The sequence below is a fragment of the Chanos chanos genome, chromosome 11, assembly GCF_902362185.1.
Source record: "Chanos chanos chromosome 11, fChaCha1.1, whole genome shotgun sequence".
In the NCBI taxonomy this organism is placed as follows: domain Eukaryota; kingdom Metazoa; phylum Chordata; class Actinopteri; order Gonorynchiformes; family Chanidae; genus Chanos; species Chanos chanos.
This window is the reverse complement of record NC_044505.1, coordinates 24390594-24405593: the sequence shown is the minus strand read 5'-3', so window position 1 is coordinate 24405593 and position 15000 is coordinate 24390594. Positions and strand designations below refer to the sequence as shown.

General features: G+C 45.7%; 1 protein-coding gene across 1 annotated transcript in view; it reads left to right on the top strand.

Moving 5' to 3' along the window:
• Positions 1 to 4048: 4048 nt before the first annotated feature.
• Positions 4049 to 15000, top strand: part of tusc3 (tumor suppressor candidate 3) — a 72178-nt gene continuing 61226 nt past the window's right edge. Inside the window, exons 1-2 of the mRNA XM_030787880.1 lie at positions 4049 to 4069; positions 7831 to 7997. Coding sequence (XP_030643740.1) covers positions 7831 to 7997 — 167 coding nt within the window. The 5' untranslated portion in view covers positions 4049 to 4069. The remainder of the gene's footprint in view (positions 4070 to 7830; positions 7998 to 15000) is intronic.

The following is a 15000-nucleotide window of genomic DNA, read 5'->3' as shown; positions in this document are numbered from 1 at the left end:
GGGTACTGTTGGGGAGAGAAAACAGAGAAGGAGCTCGGTACTGTAGGGGAGAGAAAACAGAGAAGGAGCTCGGTACTGTAGGGGAGAGAAAACAGAGAAGGAGGTCGGTACTGTAGGGGAGAGAAAACAGAGACGGAGCTGGGTACTGTAGGGGAGAGAAAACAGAGACGGAGCTGGGTACTGTAGGGGAGAGAAAACAGAGAAGGAGCTGGGTATTGTAGGGGAGAGAAAACAGAGAAGGAGCTCGGTACTGTAGGGGAGAGAAAACAGAGACGGAGCTGGGTACTGTAGGGGAGAGAAAACAGAGACGGAGCTGGGTACTGTAGGGGAGAGAAAACAGAGAAGGAGCTCGGTACTGTAGGGGAGAGAAAACAGAGAGGGAGCTGGGTATTGTAGGGGAGAGAAAACAGAGAAGGAGCTCGGTACTGTAGGGGAGAGAAAACAGAGAAGGAGCTCGGTACTGTAGGGGAGAGAAAACAGAGAGGGAGCTCGGTACTGTAGGGGAGAGAAAACAGAGAAGGAGCTGGGTACTGTTGGGGAGAGAAAACAGAGAAGGAGCTCGGTACTGTAGGGGAGAGAAAACAGAGAAGGAGCTGGGTACTGTAGGAGAGAGAAAACAGAGAAGGAGCTGGGTACTGTAGGGGAGAGAAAACAGAGAAGGAGCTCGGTACTGTAGGGGAGAGAAAACAGAGAAGGAGCTGGGTACTGTAGGGGAGAGAAAACAGAGAGGGAGCTCGGTACTGTAGGGGAGAGAAAACAGAGAGGGAGCTTGGTACTGTAGGGGAGAGAAAACAGAGAGGGAGCTCGGTACTGTAGGGGAGAGAAAACAGAGAAGGAGCTGGGTACTGTTGGGGAGAGAAAACAGAGAAGGAGCTCGGTACTGTAGGAGAGAGAAAACAGAGAAGGAGCTGGGTACTGTAGGAGAGAGAAAACAGAGAAGGAGCTCGGTACTGCAGGGGAGAGAAAACAGAGAAGGAGCTCGGTACTGTAGGGGAGAGAAAACAGAGAAGGAGCTGGGTACTGTAGGGGAGAGAAAACAGAGAGGGAGCTCAGTACTGTAGGAGAGAGAAAACAGAGAAGGAGCTTGGTACTGTAGGGGAGAGAAAACAGAGAAGGAGCTGGGTACTGTAGGGGAGAGAAAACAGAGAAGGAGCTCGGTACTGTAGGAGAGAGAAAACAGAGAAGGAGCTGGGTATTGTAGGGGAGAGAAAACAGAGAGGGAGCTCGGTACTGTAGGGGAGAGAAAACAGAGATGGAGCTGGATACTGTAGGGGAGAGAAAACAGAGAAGGAGCTCGGTACTGTAGGGGAGAGAAAACAGAGAAGGAGCTCGGTACTGTAGGAGAGAGAAAACAGAGAAGGAGCTGGGTACTGTAGGGGAGAGAAAACAGAGAGGGAGCTCGGTACTGTAGGGGAGAGAAAACAGAGAAGGAGCTGGGTACTGTAGGGGAGAGAAAACAGAGAAGGAGCTCGGTACTGTAGGAGAGAGAAAACAGAGAGGGAGCTCGGTACTGTAGGGGAGAGAAAACAGAGAAGGAGCTGGGTACTGTAGGGGAGAGAAAACAGAGAAGGAGCTCGGTACTGTAGGAGAGAGAAAACAGAGAAGGAGCTCGGTACTGTAAGGGAGAGAAAACAGAGAAGGAGCTGGGTACTGTAGGGGAGAGAAAACAGAGAGGGAGCTCGGTACTGTAGGGGAGAGAAAACAGAGAAGGAGCTGGGTACTGTAGGAGAGAGAAAACAGAGAGGGAGCTCGGTACTGTAGGAGAGAGAAAACAGAGAAGGAGCTCGGTACTGTAGGGGAGAGAAAACAGAGAAGGAGCTGGGTACTGTAGGGGAGAGAAAACAGAGAAGGAGCTGGGTACTGTAGGGGAGAGAAAACAGAGAGGGAGCTCGGTACTGTAGGGGAGAGAAAACAGAGATGGAGCTCGGTACTGTAGGGGAGAGAAAACAGAGAAGGAGGTCGGTACTGTAGGAGAGAGAAAACAGAGAAGGAGCTGGGTACTGTAGGGGAGAGAAAACAGAGACGGAGCTTGGTACTGTAGGGGAGAGAAAACAGAGAGGGAGCTTTGTACTGTAGGGGAGAGAAAACAGAGAAGGAGCTCGGTACTGTAGGGGAGAGAAAACAGAGAGGGAGCTCGGTACTGTAGGGGAGAGAAAACAGAGAAGGAGCTCGGTACTGTAGGGGAGAGAAAACAGAGACGGAGCTTGGTACTGTAGGGGAGAGAAAACAGAGAAGGAGCTTTGTACTGTCGGGGAGAGAAAACAGAGAAGGAGCTGGGTACTGTAGGGGAGAGAAAACAGAGAGGGAGCTTTGTACTGTCGGGGAGAGAAAACAGAGAAGGAGCTGGGTACTGTAGGGGAGAGAAAACAGAGAGGGAGCTTTGTACTGTCGGGGAGAGAAAACAGAGACGGAGCTGGGTACTGTAGGGGAGAGAAAACAGAGAAGGAGCTGGGTACTGTAGGGGAGAGAAAACAGGAGGAAAAAAGTGAGAGAGGTTGTACAGAAAGAGAGAGAGAAAGAGTGAGAAAGAGCATCACACATTCAGAAAGAAAAGGTGAGAGTACATGAAGGAGAAAGAGCTAAAATGTTTACTGTTGTAAAACAGTGCGTGAGAGAGACAGTGGAACACACAGAGAGAGATGATGTGAAGGGGGAAAGGAGAAAATAAATGCTAGTGTAAATGAGAGAGAGAGGGAGAGAGAGAGAGAGAGGAGAGCGAGGGAGAGAGAGAGAGAGAGGGAAAGAAAGAGGGAGAGAGAAAGAGAGAGAGAGTGAGAGAGAAAGAGAGTGAGAGAGAGAGAGAGAGAGAGGAGTCAGGCTGAATTGATTTGCTGTGCTTTTTTAAAGTGTTTGACTCTGGTTTGAACTGTACGTGGCTGTGAATACACACTGGACCGGCGACACTGCGGATCACAGTCCAACACGCACCGCCCACTGGACCTTTTCAGTAGGATGCCCTTTGACCTGCTCAGTCATGAGCAGAGCAGTCGTTATCACAAATCTGACTGAACATGTCACTCCACGTTTTGGCCACTTACAGAACCACTTAACCATAGTTCTCTCTCTCTCTCTCTCTCTCCCTCTCTCTCTCTCTCTCTCTTTCTCTCTCTCACTCTCTCTCCCCCTCTCTCTCTCTCTCACTCTCACTCTCTCTCCCTCTCTCTCTCTCTCTCTCCCTCTCTCTCTCTCTCTCCCCCCCCCCCCTCTCTCTCTCTCTCTCTCTCTCTCTCTCTCTCTCTCTCCCTCTTTCTCTGCACTTACTTTTTAATGATCTCTTCTTTTTCGTCTCAAAACACACTCTGCCGATTTCAGACACAGCTGACAGCCTCTGGAGCAGTGGCAGGCGGTTGTCTCTTGTGACTTTTCAGGAATGTGAGTGAAACATGTCCAGTCTTTATCGTTAAACATTTTAATCTGCGTTACCACCGCTCTGCTGTTTTATGAATATAAAATGTCTGAGTCATTAGTCAAGCCGATGTGTAATTACAGTTAACGTGTGGAGTGTGTGCTGTGTTTGTGGCTGGCAGTGATATGTCAGGTGTAGATGGGTCAGATGGTTCTGACGGCTTCGAACAGACGGTCGTCTGTGTTTAAATGGTTATGCCGTTAGCCTGTCTTACGGGTTTCTCTGACTGGTAGCGGCGGAGGAAGGCTAGCCCACACGTCTCTGTCTTCTTCTTCAGTCAGGCGCCATGTCTCACCACAACCCACACTCCGGTACAAGTGTCACAGCCCCACAGGGCTGGACTTTACTGGAATTTACCGGATGTTCTCACATCTCCACATGTGCCCCGTTTACAGTGCGCAGCGAAACCACCTCATGCCACAGTGGCTGCTCACGCTCGCCAGACTGAGACTGCAGTCACGACATTTTGAATAGATTTGAAATCGGGGTTTTAAATAGAACACTTATACATAAGGTTTGAGACAGGCTGGACCGTATGAGCTGTTGACAGTCGGCCAGGGGATGCGGTCATAGTAGGCTGTAGGGCGGAGTCACATGATTGGGGTGTGGCTTTGTGAACAGTGCTGGGGAAGAGATGTTTCTGGGGAAAAAAAAAAAATCACAATCTGTCTGGACGAGAAGGTGGTCAGCGCTGTCCGTCAACATGGCCAAAGGACAAGCCTGCGGTTAAAAAAGAAAGACAGAGGGCAAGGACAGACAGAGCGATAAAAAAACCCAGAGGAGGGGGAGATTCCTGGCCCATGCTTTGTGATGTCATATCTTTGGACACCAGAGCTCAGAGACATATATTTTTTTGGTTTTGTGTAATAGCCTGTTTGAAGTAACGGGCATCTCTACAGGTTCCTCCATGAGAACGCGGTGGCTTTGACACTAAATTAAAGCTCGTTAAAACTTAGCGTTAGGTAAAGCCAAGTTAGCCCTGCAGTATCTCCTCATATTTGCTCTCTGTATTCTCTTATTTCAAGTAAACAAGGGCTTGAGAGTGGAAGGAGAAGAAAAATAGAAACAATGTGTGTTGGTTCTTATTTGTAGTGTGTGTGGGGCGTCCTTCTCCGCGCGGCTGGCTTTCCGCATGCTTGGCTAGCGCATCATTAACGGGGAGAGTGAGTGACAGCTTGGCTGACAGGCTTGCTGTTCTCATTGGTGGGGTGAAAACCTCTTTTCTTCTCATTTCCTAAAGAACGCCTGACACATCCACAAAGGAGGCCAGGGGACTAATGACACGGACAGAAGGAACACACAGGGACCCGGTCAGGCTCTGAGCGCACACACGTTTGTGTGTGTGTGTGTGTGTGTGTCTGTGTGTGTGTGCTCGTTCCTAACATGTTTGTGCTTGTGCTATACGCATGAACAATCTGGGATATGTTTGGCTTTGTAACGCCAATCACCTGGCACCCAGGATTGACATTCCACACACTGTTAGCATATACGCCCACCCAGCATTTGCACTCCTACACAGTCACACATAGAGCTTATTAAACATGTTAAAGTGAATCTCTGTGGGCTTTTTCCTGCCTCAAATTAGGCAGGACAACAGAGGGTTTTTTTTTTTTTTTTTTTTAAGAAAAGGAACTTTGAAAAGGATCCTTTTTCTCTGTCTCTTTTCAAAGCTCATCAGAAGTGCAGCTTGTCACGCCTTGGGACCATCTGAACACGATGTTTCAATTTGTGCTCTCTGATGGAGGGGCCTCAGTTTCCCGTTTTTTTTTTTCTCTCTGGTTGAGTTTGCCCTTCGACAAACACAGGAGCTAAATTATTCAGCGTTGGCTCCAGCCGCCCGTGATTACTCAGTAAAGGAAAGAGCGCTGATGGTTAAATGCTCTCCATGCCAATGTGTGAAGCCACTGAAATGAAGTGAGTGTGATCGTGGGTGACAGTCTGGCTGTGATCAACACAGAGAGACATATATACACACACACATACACACACACATACACACACACACACACACACATATATATATATATATATATATGTATATATATGTATATAAGAGCGAGAGTCTGAGGGTTCACTGTTTTGATTGACCACAGTAACAAAAACACTGCAGCTCAATCATTCACACCAAATCATTCTGTCATTAAAGCTGCCACAGAAAAGCCACTGCATTGCTCACCGCTCCCAAACCATGACACACCTCGGAACCTATATATTCTGTGTCTCACCTTATACCGATCGACTGTTTTAGGTTCTGCCTTTAATCATCCTGGGTACATGCTTTCTCCCACATCCTACAAATCTGAGGGCAGGTCTTCCTGAACTAGCCTCTTAAACCATCTTCCGTTGTGCTGAGAGACAATTACATCCCAATCAAATCCAGTCTGTAAAGGAGACATGGTATAATCTGTAAAGGAGGCATGGTATAATCTGTAAAGGAGGCATGGTATAATCTGTGAAGGAGGCATGGTATAATCTGTAAAGGAGGCATGGTATAATCTGTGAAGGAGGCATGGTATAATCTGTGAAGGAGGCATGGTATAATCTGTAAAGGAGGCATGGTATAACCTGTAAAGGAGGCATGGTATAACCTGTAAAGGAGGCATGGTATAATCTGTAAAGGAGGCATGGTATAATCTGTAAAGGAGGCATGGTATGACCTGTAAAGGAGGCATGGTATAACCTGTAAAGGAGGCATGGTATAATCTGTGAAGGAGGCATGGTATAATCTGTGAAGGAGGCATGGTATAATCTGTAAAGGAGGCATGGTATAATCTGTGAAGGAGGCATGGTATAATCTGTAAAGGGGGCATGGTATAACCTGTAAAGGAGGCATGGTATAACCTGTAAAGGAGGCATGGTATAACCTGTGAAGGAGGCATGGTATAATCTGTAAAGGAGGCATGGTATAATCTGTGAAGGAGGCATGGTATAACCTGTAAAGGAGGCATGGTATAATCTGTGAAGGAGGCATGGTATAATCTGTAAAGGAGGCATGGTATAACCTGTAAAGGAGGCATGGTATAACCTGTAAAGGAGGCATGGTATAATCTGTAAAGGAGGCATGGTATAATCTGTAAAGGAGGCATGGTATAATCTGTAAAGAAGGCATGGTATAATCTGTGAAGGAGGCATGGTATAATCTGTAAAGGAGGCATGGTATAATCTGTTCTGTTGGTTGGAGTAATGTTGGTACAGAGATCTGGAGACGTGATGGAAGCTCTGTCGATTTCATTTAAAAGTCGTGATTGAAGAAGCACCTGTTTCCATGGAAATCATTGTCCAAATGAAGACTGATTGCATAGCCACACTTCTAAACAAAACAAAACAAAACAAAAAAAAAAGCTTTGTTTGGATTAGACATTGTCTTTTTTTTTTCTTCCTTCTGCCTTGACGATTCTTCTCTGAAACTAAAACTTTTTTTTTCACCTCATATGAAAAAAAAAAACCCAAGATGCTCGTTGTGAAGCCTTGAAAAAATGGAAAAATGGAAATTCTTCCTGTCTTTCACACCACAGATATGCTTCAAGAATGTAGAGAGTGTGTGTTGTCCAGGGTTCACGCCCTGTTCTTCAGTCAGCAGCGTTCCACAGTCCTTTGTAAACACATCTCTCTCACACACACGCGCAGAGTAGATTTTGACCGTGGACCTTGTTTAATTACATTGCCTATCTGTTTCAGAGAGGGGGACGGAATGTTCCGGAGTTCTGTGGAGACCTGTGAATTCCACTCCACTCTCCAGCTGGGCTTGAGTACATTGTTTTTCCCACTCAGTTCGCATGGTGACCTTTCCTCAACACCACATTCACTCCAGTGGAAATGGACGCCAGGTTGACGGCAGCACTCTTCCACGCTGTCTTTTAAAATCCACTGACTAACGGGCAGTAACAGTAATAATTTGCTAAACTCAGACGTGTGAAGGAGACTGATTTAGCAAATTATTTAAACCTTTAAAGGGTGTGAGTGGTCCTAAAGCTTTGATAAGACGGGACTGGAATTTTCAGACTGAATGAAGCATCATTTTCTGTAGAACATAAGTTTATAAAAGGTTACAGAGAGTGGTTTACTAATGGGAAACCTTCTCGCACATATTGTTAAGCACTGGTCAGGCTCCTGAAGGGACATTCTATGTTAAGTGGCGTGTAACAGAGACTCAGCCACTGCCAGAGAAGCAGTGGACCTGCATCTGATACTGGGCTGGAGTGCCCGTGACTGCCAGGCCATACGGTGGGCTGGGGACCCAGCCCTGGGGCGCATTCCTCTGGGCCTGTCTGGTTGTTCGCCGACACTGTGTCATTTGACGTTGTCATTTTTTTTGTTGACTTCTTCTGAGGGTTCATTTTAAAACATTCTTCTCTCCTCTCTTCCACCTCCCCCCCCCAATCCTTTCTCTCTTTCCCTCCGTTTTTTTTTTCCTGGGGCAGAACATGTTGGCGGAGAAGGTGGACCAGATGATGGAGTGGAGCTCTCGCCGTTCGATCATCCGGATGAACGGAGACAAGTTCCGGAGGTTCGTGAAGGCTCCGCCCCGGAACTACTCGGTCATTGTTATGTTCACTGCCCTTCAGCCTCAGAGGCAGTGCTCCGTCTGCAGGTGAGAGAACACACTCGGTGCCTCCTACCACACTCACACACTTTTTACCTCCACGCTCTGTGATAGCATTTACCGGTCCGCTGTCTGGCCTTTACAGTATCTGACCTTCAGATGTGACCCCTGCTCTCCAGGGATGCCAACTTTCCCACCCCCAGCTAGTCCACACGCTGCACTTACTCACCGCACTCGAAATACCCTTCATGTATGCCCCCACCCACCCACACGCACACCTTTAGGCTCAAATACACAACTCCCCCAGCCGGTGACACCCTTCAACCCATTTACAAACACACATTACCTTACCTACTAATATCCATTACTCTGTTCTCTGATGCCTAGAAGCCTATACTCAAATGTCCACCCCCCCCCCCCCAACCATAACTCCACCCATTAACCCCCAGTCCTTCACATTTTAATACGACCTTCCCATCCTCTGTTTCACCTGTCCTCCAGCTCTAATTACCCCGGTCTCCTAACAGCCCGTGTCTTTGCGGTTGGCCCCTGTCGTTTAGATCCTAACTGTATTGATTCCCATTGAGATTCCTCTTAATGGTTCTGTTTTTTAACAGTTCCGTCATCGACTCTCACATCAGCATTAAAAAAATGTAGAAATAAATCTGAAAACGATTTCAGCGACTGTGCTATTCATAATTCGTGTTTTAACGGCATGTGACTGTGACGTCAGTCGGATGTGATGTGATCTTGATGACGGTTTTGTCCAGTGGTCAGATCCGTGCCTGCAGTTTGGTACTGGTCTAGTCCATGTAGGACTGTGGTACTCAGCCTCATTAGCATTAGAGGGACCTCACTGTGTCATTAAAGTCAGTGGATGGATCTGGCACATACTGACTTTAGAAACAGCATTATGGGCCATTCCTGATCCAGACCAAGTACCCCTCGGCTTGACTCTGTATCTTTCTAGAATAGTCCGAGAAACCCTCAGGGCAGCAGCCAAGCATGGGAAGCGTGGAACTATTCTGTTAGTGATCAAAGTTCACACTGGACATTCTGTTCATTTCAGTTTGTACCACAGAGAGCTCTGTCAATCAATTCAGAAATCTTTACTCCAGTTCATGGCTAATTCTGTCCTTGTTAGCCTGAAATGAACTGTACTCTGTGTGAGGTTGAGGATGTAGACTGTACTCTGTGTGAGGTTGAGGAAGTAGACTGTACTTTGTGTGAGGTTGAGGAAGTAGACTGTACTCTGTGTGAGGTTGAGGAAGTAGACTGTACTCTGTGTGAGGTTGAGGATGTAGACTGTACTCTGTGTGAGGTTGAGGAAGTAGACTGTACTCTGTGTGAGGTTGAGGATGTACACTGTACTCTGTGTGAGGTTGAGGAAGTAGACTGTACTCTGTGTGAGGTTGAGGATGTAGACTGTATTCTGTGCGAGGTTGAGGATGTAGACTGTACTCTGTGTGAGGTTGAGGATGTAGACTGTACTCTGTGTGAGGTTGAGGAAGTAGACTGTACTCTGTGTGAGGTTGAGGATGTAGACTGTACTCTGTGTGAGGTTGAGGATGTAGACTGTATTCTGTGTGAGGTTGAGGATGTAGACTGTACTCTGTGTGAGGTTGAGGATGTAGACTGTATTCTGTGTGAGGTTGAGGATGTAGACTGTACTCTGTGTGAGGTTGAGGAAGTAGACTGTACTCTGTGTGAGGTTGCGGATGTAGACTGTACTCTGTGTGAGGTTGAGGATGTAGACTGTACTCTGTGTGAGGTTGAGGAAGTAGACTGTACTCTGTGTGAGGTTGAGGAAGTAGACTGTACTCTGTGTGAGGTTGAGTATGTAGACTGTACTCTGTGTGAGGTTGAGGATGTATACTGTACTGTGTGAGGTTGAGGAAGTAGACTGTACTCTGTGTGAGGTTGAGGATGTAGACTGTACTCTGTGTGAGGTTGAGGAAGTAGACTGTACTCTGTGTGAGGTTGAGGATGTAGACTGTATTCTGTGTGAGGTTGAGGAAGTAGACTGTATTCTGTGTGAGGTTGAGGATGTAGACTGTACTCTGTGTGAGGTTGAGGATGTAGACTGTACTCTGTGTGAGGTTGAGTATGTAGACTGTACTCTGTGTGAGGTTGAGGATGTAGACTGTACTCTGTGTGAGGTTGAGGATGTAGACTGTATTCTGTGTGAGGTTGAGGATGTAGACTGTATTCTGTGTGAGGTTGAGGATGTAGACTGTACTCTGTGTGAGGTTGAGGATGTAGACTGTACTCTGTGTGAGGTTGAGGAAGTAGACTGTACTCTGTGTGAGGTTGAGGATGTAGACTGTACTCTGTGTGAGGTTGAGGATGTAGACTGTATTCTGTGTGAGGTTGAGGATGTACACTGTACTCTGTGTGAGGTTGAGGAAGTAGACTGTACTCTGTGTGAGGTTGAGGATGTAGACTGTACTCTGTGTGAGGTTGAGGATGTAGACTTTACTCTGTGCGAGGTTGAGTATGTAGACTGTACTCTGTGTGAGGTTGAGTATGTAGACTGTATTCTGTGTGAGGTTGAGGATGTAGACTGTACTCTGTGTGAGGTTGAGGATGTAGACTGTACTCTGTGTGAGGTTGAGGATGTAGACTGTGATCTGTGTGAGGTTGAGGATGTAGACTGTATTCTGTGTGAGGTTGAGGAAGTAGACTGTACTCTGTGTGAGGTTGAGGATGTAGACTGTACTCTGTGTGAGGTTGAGGATGTAGACTGTACTCTGTGTTAGGTTGAGTATGTAGACTGTACTCTGTGCGAGGTTGAGTATGTAGACTGTACTCTGTGTGAGGTTGAGTATGTAGACTGTATTCTGTGTGAGGTTGAGGATGTAGACTGTACTCTGTGTGAGGTTGAGGATGTAGACTGTACTCTGTGTGAGGTTGAGGATGTAGACTGTACTCTGTGTGAGGTTGAGGATGTAGACTGTATTCTGTGTGAGGTTGAGGATGTAGACTGTACTCTGTGTGAGGTTGAGGATGTAGACTGTACTCTGTGTGAGGTTGAGGATGTAGACTGTACTCTGTGTGAGGTTGAGGATGTAGACTGTACTCTGTGTGAGGTTGAGGATGTAGACTGTATTCTGTGTGAGGTTGAGGAAGTAGACTGTACTCTGTGTGAGGTTGAGGATGTAGACTGTACTCTGTGTGAGGTTGCGGAAGTAGACTGTACTCTGTGTGCTGTTTGAGTTCGGGCATTTTGATGTGAAGACCCAGTTTTTTGTAGTCTAAATATTCAGTTTCAGGTTCTGTTCAGTTTTCAGTTTCAGGTTCTGTTTTCTTGTCGTATATGAATATATATGACAATTTCTTACACTCACGCACTTAAAAAAAAGAAAGAAAAAGAACTACCTTTCAAAAGCACGGTAGGAAAGCGCTCCGAACATTAGCTGTGAAAATGAATTATAACTAATAGGAAACATACAGTAATTCACTAGCAGCGGGTTTACTAATAAAACACTATGTGTTTACAGCATGCTTCTCTGCCGTGAAACCCGCTAATGTAATACTTGTATTTTCAATAACACACTCACAGCACAGTCGATTACTGTTTGTTTTGCATTAGTGTAAATGTATTAAGGGCTTTATCAGGCAGCTTTGAAAGGAAACACAGCACAGAGTTAAACCATACACCTTCGTTCACCTTCAGTGTCCTCCGCCCCAAAAGGAGTGGACCCCTTTACAAAACCAGTTTAATAAACAAGGTATTTCAGCTTTTTGTTTAGCTCCTCCCTGATTCAAATGATCTGTTTGAGCTGATTTTCCAATAACATACATGCTGACATTATTAATACTGCAAATGCACTGTGTGCTCTATGTAAATGTTTAGGTTTTGTCAAGTTAGAGATGATCTTACTTACGTCATGTGAGTGACATTTCACCCTGATGAGGGCAAAGATGGGTTCATCCTATGGAGCAAAGCATTTATTAAAAAGACCAAAAAAACTTTATACGCAGATTTAGTCATTTCATTACAAGTTAAAAAGCTTAAGAATCTCTTGAATCTGCCTAAAATTCTAAAATGCGTTTTGTTTCCTCCTTTCAGGTACTGATCTGTTCACTACCGTTTAAAATGAACAAATCAATGAATGAATGACTGTTTTGATAAGCTTGTTAATGAGTTCATTTGAGTTCGAGTTCGTTTGAAGTTTGATCATTGTAAGTTCCCATCACAACAGCTTGATCAGAGGTGGTGGCTGATTAAAAGGCCACGTTGTTTTATAATAATAATATTGATAATAACAATAATAGTAATGGTTCCATAACTTAATGGATTAAGCATAGGCAGTACACAGGCTCCCTGCAGTCTCTGTCTGCAGCGATGCTACAGCACAGTCAGGCGCATCTCCAGGTGGTTCCAGTCATTTTGGAACCAGAGCCAAGTAGTAATTAGTACTTGATACCGAGATTCATAGCAGGAACTCCTCTCTCTACGGTCAGAGCCCTTTGCCCTCAGTCTGGAGGAGGACAGAGTGCAGATTTGAGGCTGGATGTGTGAGTTCTCCTGATCCACCTCCAGTGTGGAGTGTAGCTGAAACCCAGCTCTTCAGACGTGTCTTTACTGAATGAAGATAACAGGGGGGACATTGGTGTGTGTGTGTGTGTGTGTGTGTGTGTGTGTGTGTGTGTGTGTGTATTACAGAAACCCAGCTCTTCAGGCGTGTCTTTACTGAATGAAGATAACAGGGGGGACAATGGTGTGTGTGTGTGTGTGTGTGTGTGTGTGTTACAGAAACCCAGCTCTTCAGACGTGTCTTTACTGAATGAAGGTAACAGGGGGGACAATGTGTGTGTGTGTGTTACAGAAACCCAGCTCTTCAGACGTGTTTTTACTGAATGAAGATAACAGGGGGGACAATGGTGTGTGTGTGTGTGTGTGTGTTACAGAAACCCAGCAAGTTAATTTCATTCAGAGCAACCTTTAAATGGCCCATTGTCCTGTGGCTTTCCTCTGACCCATAATGCTTTTTTAATCATCTCCTGTCGTCTGATATCACACTCTGGATATCGCCTCTCTCTTTCTCTCTCTCTCGCTCTCTCTCTCTCTCTCTCTCTCTCTCCCTCTCTCTCTCTCTCCCTCCCTCTCCCTCTCTGGTCCTGGGTTGGACTTCTCTGCAGGGCTTATTTCATTATTTGTCCATCACTTTATGTTAGCAGACGCTTCTTTTAAAGAGGGGAAACATGTTGTCCCCTCACTGTGGCGTTTGCCACTGAGTGGCATTCGTTAATGTCACACTTTCTCCCTCTCTGTGGCACTTCACCGACAGATGATTTACATAAACCATAACATCACGTCATCTGTCACTGGGCTCCTAGAACAATTTTGGTGTCGCAACACAGCTGAGAGAAAGAGAGAGAGAGAGAGAGAGAGAGAGAGAGAGAGGGAGAGAGAGTGTGACGGACTGGTTTGCGGGAGCCTGACTGATGCGTTAATTGTCCCATACTCTGTCTCACTCCCACACTCTGTACACCGATGAGGATCCATAAAACCAGCAGTCCTTGTGCCTGTGTATTCATAAACGCCTCATTTAAAGTTTATTTGTGTCCCGGTCTGATTCAGAGGGAAGTTTATTTTTTTCCATATGGAAAAGTTGTCTGGCTTTGTGTCAGTGGTTAGCGTTTGAATCACACGCACATATAACACATTCATTATTTCACCACACTCACATTCATTCCCCACGTAACTGAATATAAACAGCCTCCACCTAGAGCCAAACGCTGATTGGCTGTTAGTAGAACTCAACCCAAAACCCCCCCCCCCCCCCCCCCCCCCCCCCCCCCCCCATTAAAAAAAAAGAAAAAAGGTTTGTAATTTTTCTAATAGACACAGAAACATCAGGAAACATTCTTGAAGGTTCTCAATAAAACATTACATTTAATGGATCAATTAAAATGGAGAGATTCATTCATTGAAAGTGGTTCTTCATGGGGCCTGTGCCAGGGGGAGGTGACTGGGATCCTGTCAGACAGAGGAATACACAGCCCGGGATCCACTGGCTATAATCATATTATATATGCCTATCAATTATGGATCAGAGCTAGGATTAACAGCCTTGCTGTCTAACAGCACTTTCATGTTTCAGTATCCAGGACAAACTTTGCTTGACGTTTTATGGCAGCTCGCTCCAGCTAAAAACAATGTTTATAGTACATTTCATGATTAATGGAAGAGCTGAGAGCATAGGCTAAATGTGACATTAAACAGTGAGAACACAGGCACATGTAAAGTTGACGGCCTTTGTTCTCTCCCATAAGAGCAGACTGTTTTGTGCCATATTTGACTCATGTCGTCTGACAGCGGCCGTGTTACATTCACACACGTGTATTGTCACATTAAAGCTTTAGGAGGTCGTAAATCCTACATCTAAATTACATATGGCTATTCTACAGAAAACGAAATAAAGAGAGAGAGAGAGAGGGAGAGAGAGAGGAGGGGGGTGTAAGCAGTGGGTTAAGTGCTTGATTTTGAGGGAAGTCTTGTGATAGTGGGTTAAGTGCTTGATTTTGAGGGGTCTTGTGATAGTGGGTTAAGTGCTTGATTTTGAGGGAAGTCTTGTGATAACAGTGGGTTAAGTGCTTGATTTTGAGGGAAGTCTTGTGATAACAGTGGGTTAAGTGCTTGATTTTGAGGGAAGTCTTATGATAACAGTGGGTTAAGTGCTTGATTTTCAGGGAAGTCTTATGATAACAGTGGGTTAAGTGCTTGATTTTGAGGGAAGTCTTATGATAACAGTGGGTTAAGTGCTTGATTTTGAGGGGTCTTGTGATAGTGGGTTAAGTGCTTGATTTTGAGGGAAGTCTTATGATAACAGTGGGTTAAGTGCTTGATTTTGAGGGAAGTCTTATGATAACAGTGGGTTAAGTGCTTGATTTTCAGGGAAGTCTTATGATAACAGTGGGTTAAGTGCTTGATTTTGAGGGGTCTTGTGATAGTGGGTTAAGTGCTTGATTTTGAGGGAAGTCTTATGATAACAGTGGGTTAAGTGCTTGATTTTGAGGGAAGTCTTGTGATAGTGGGTTAAGT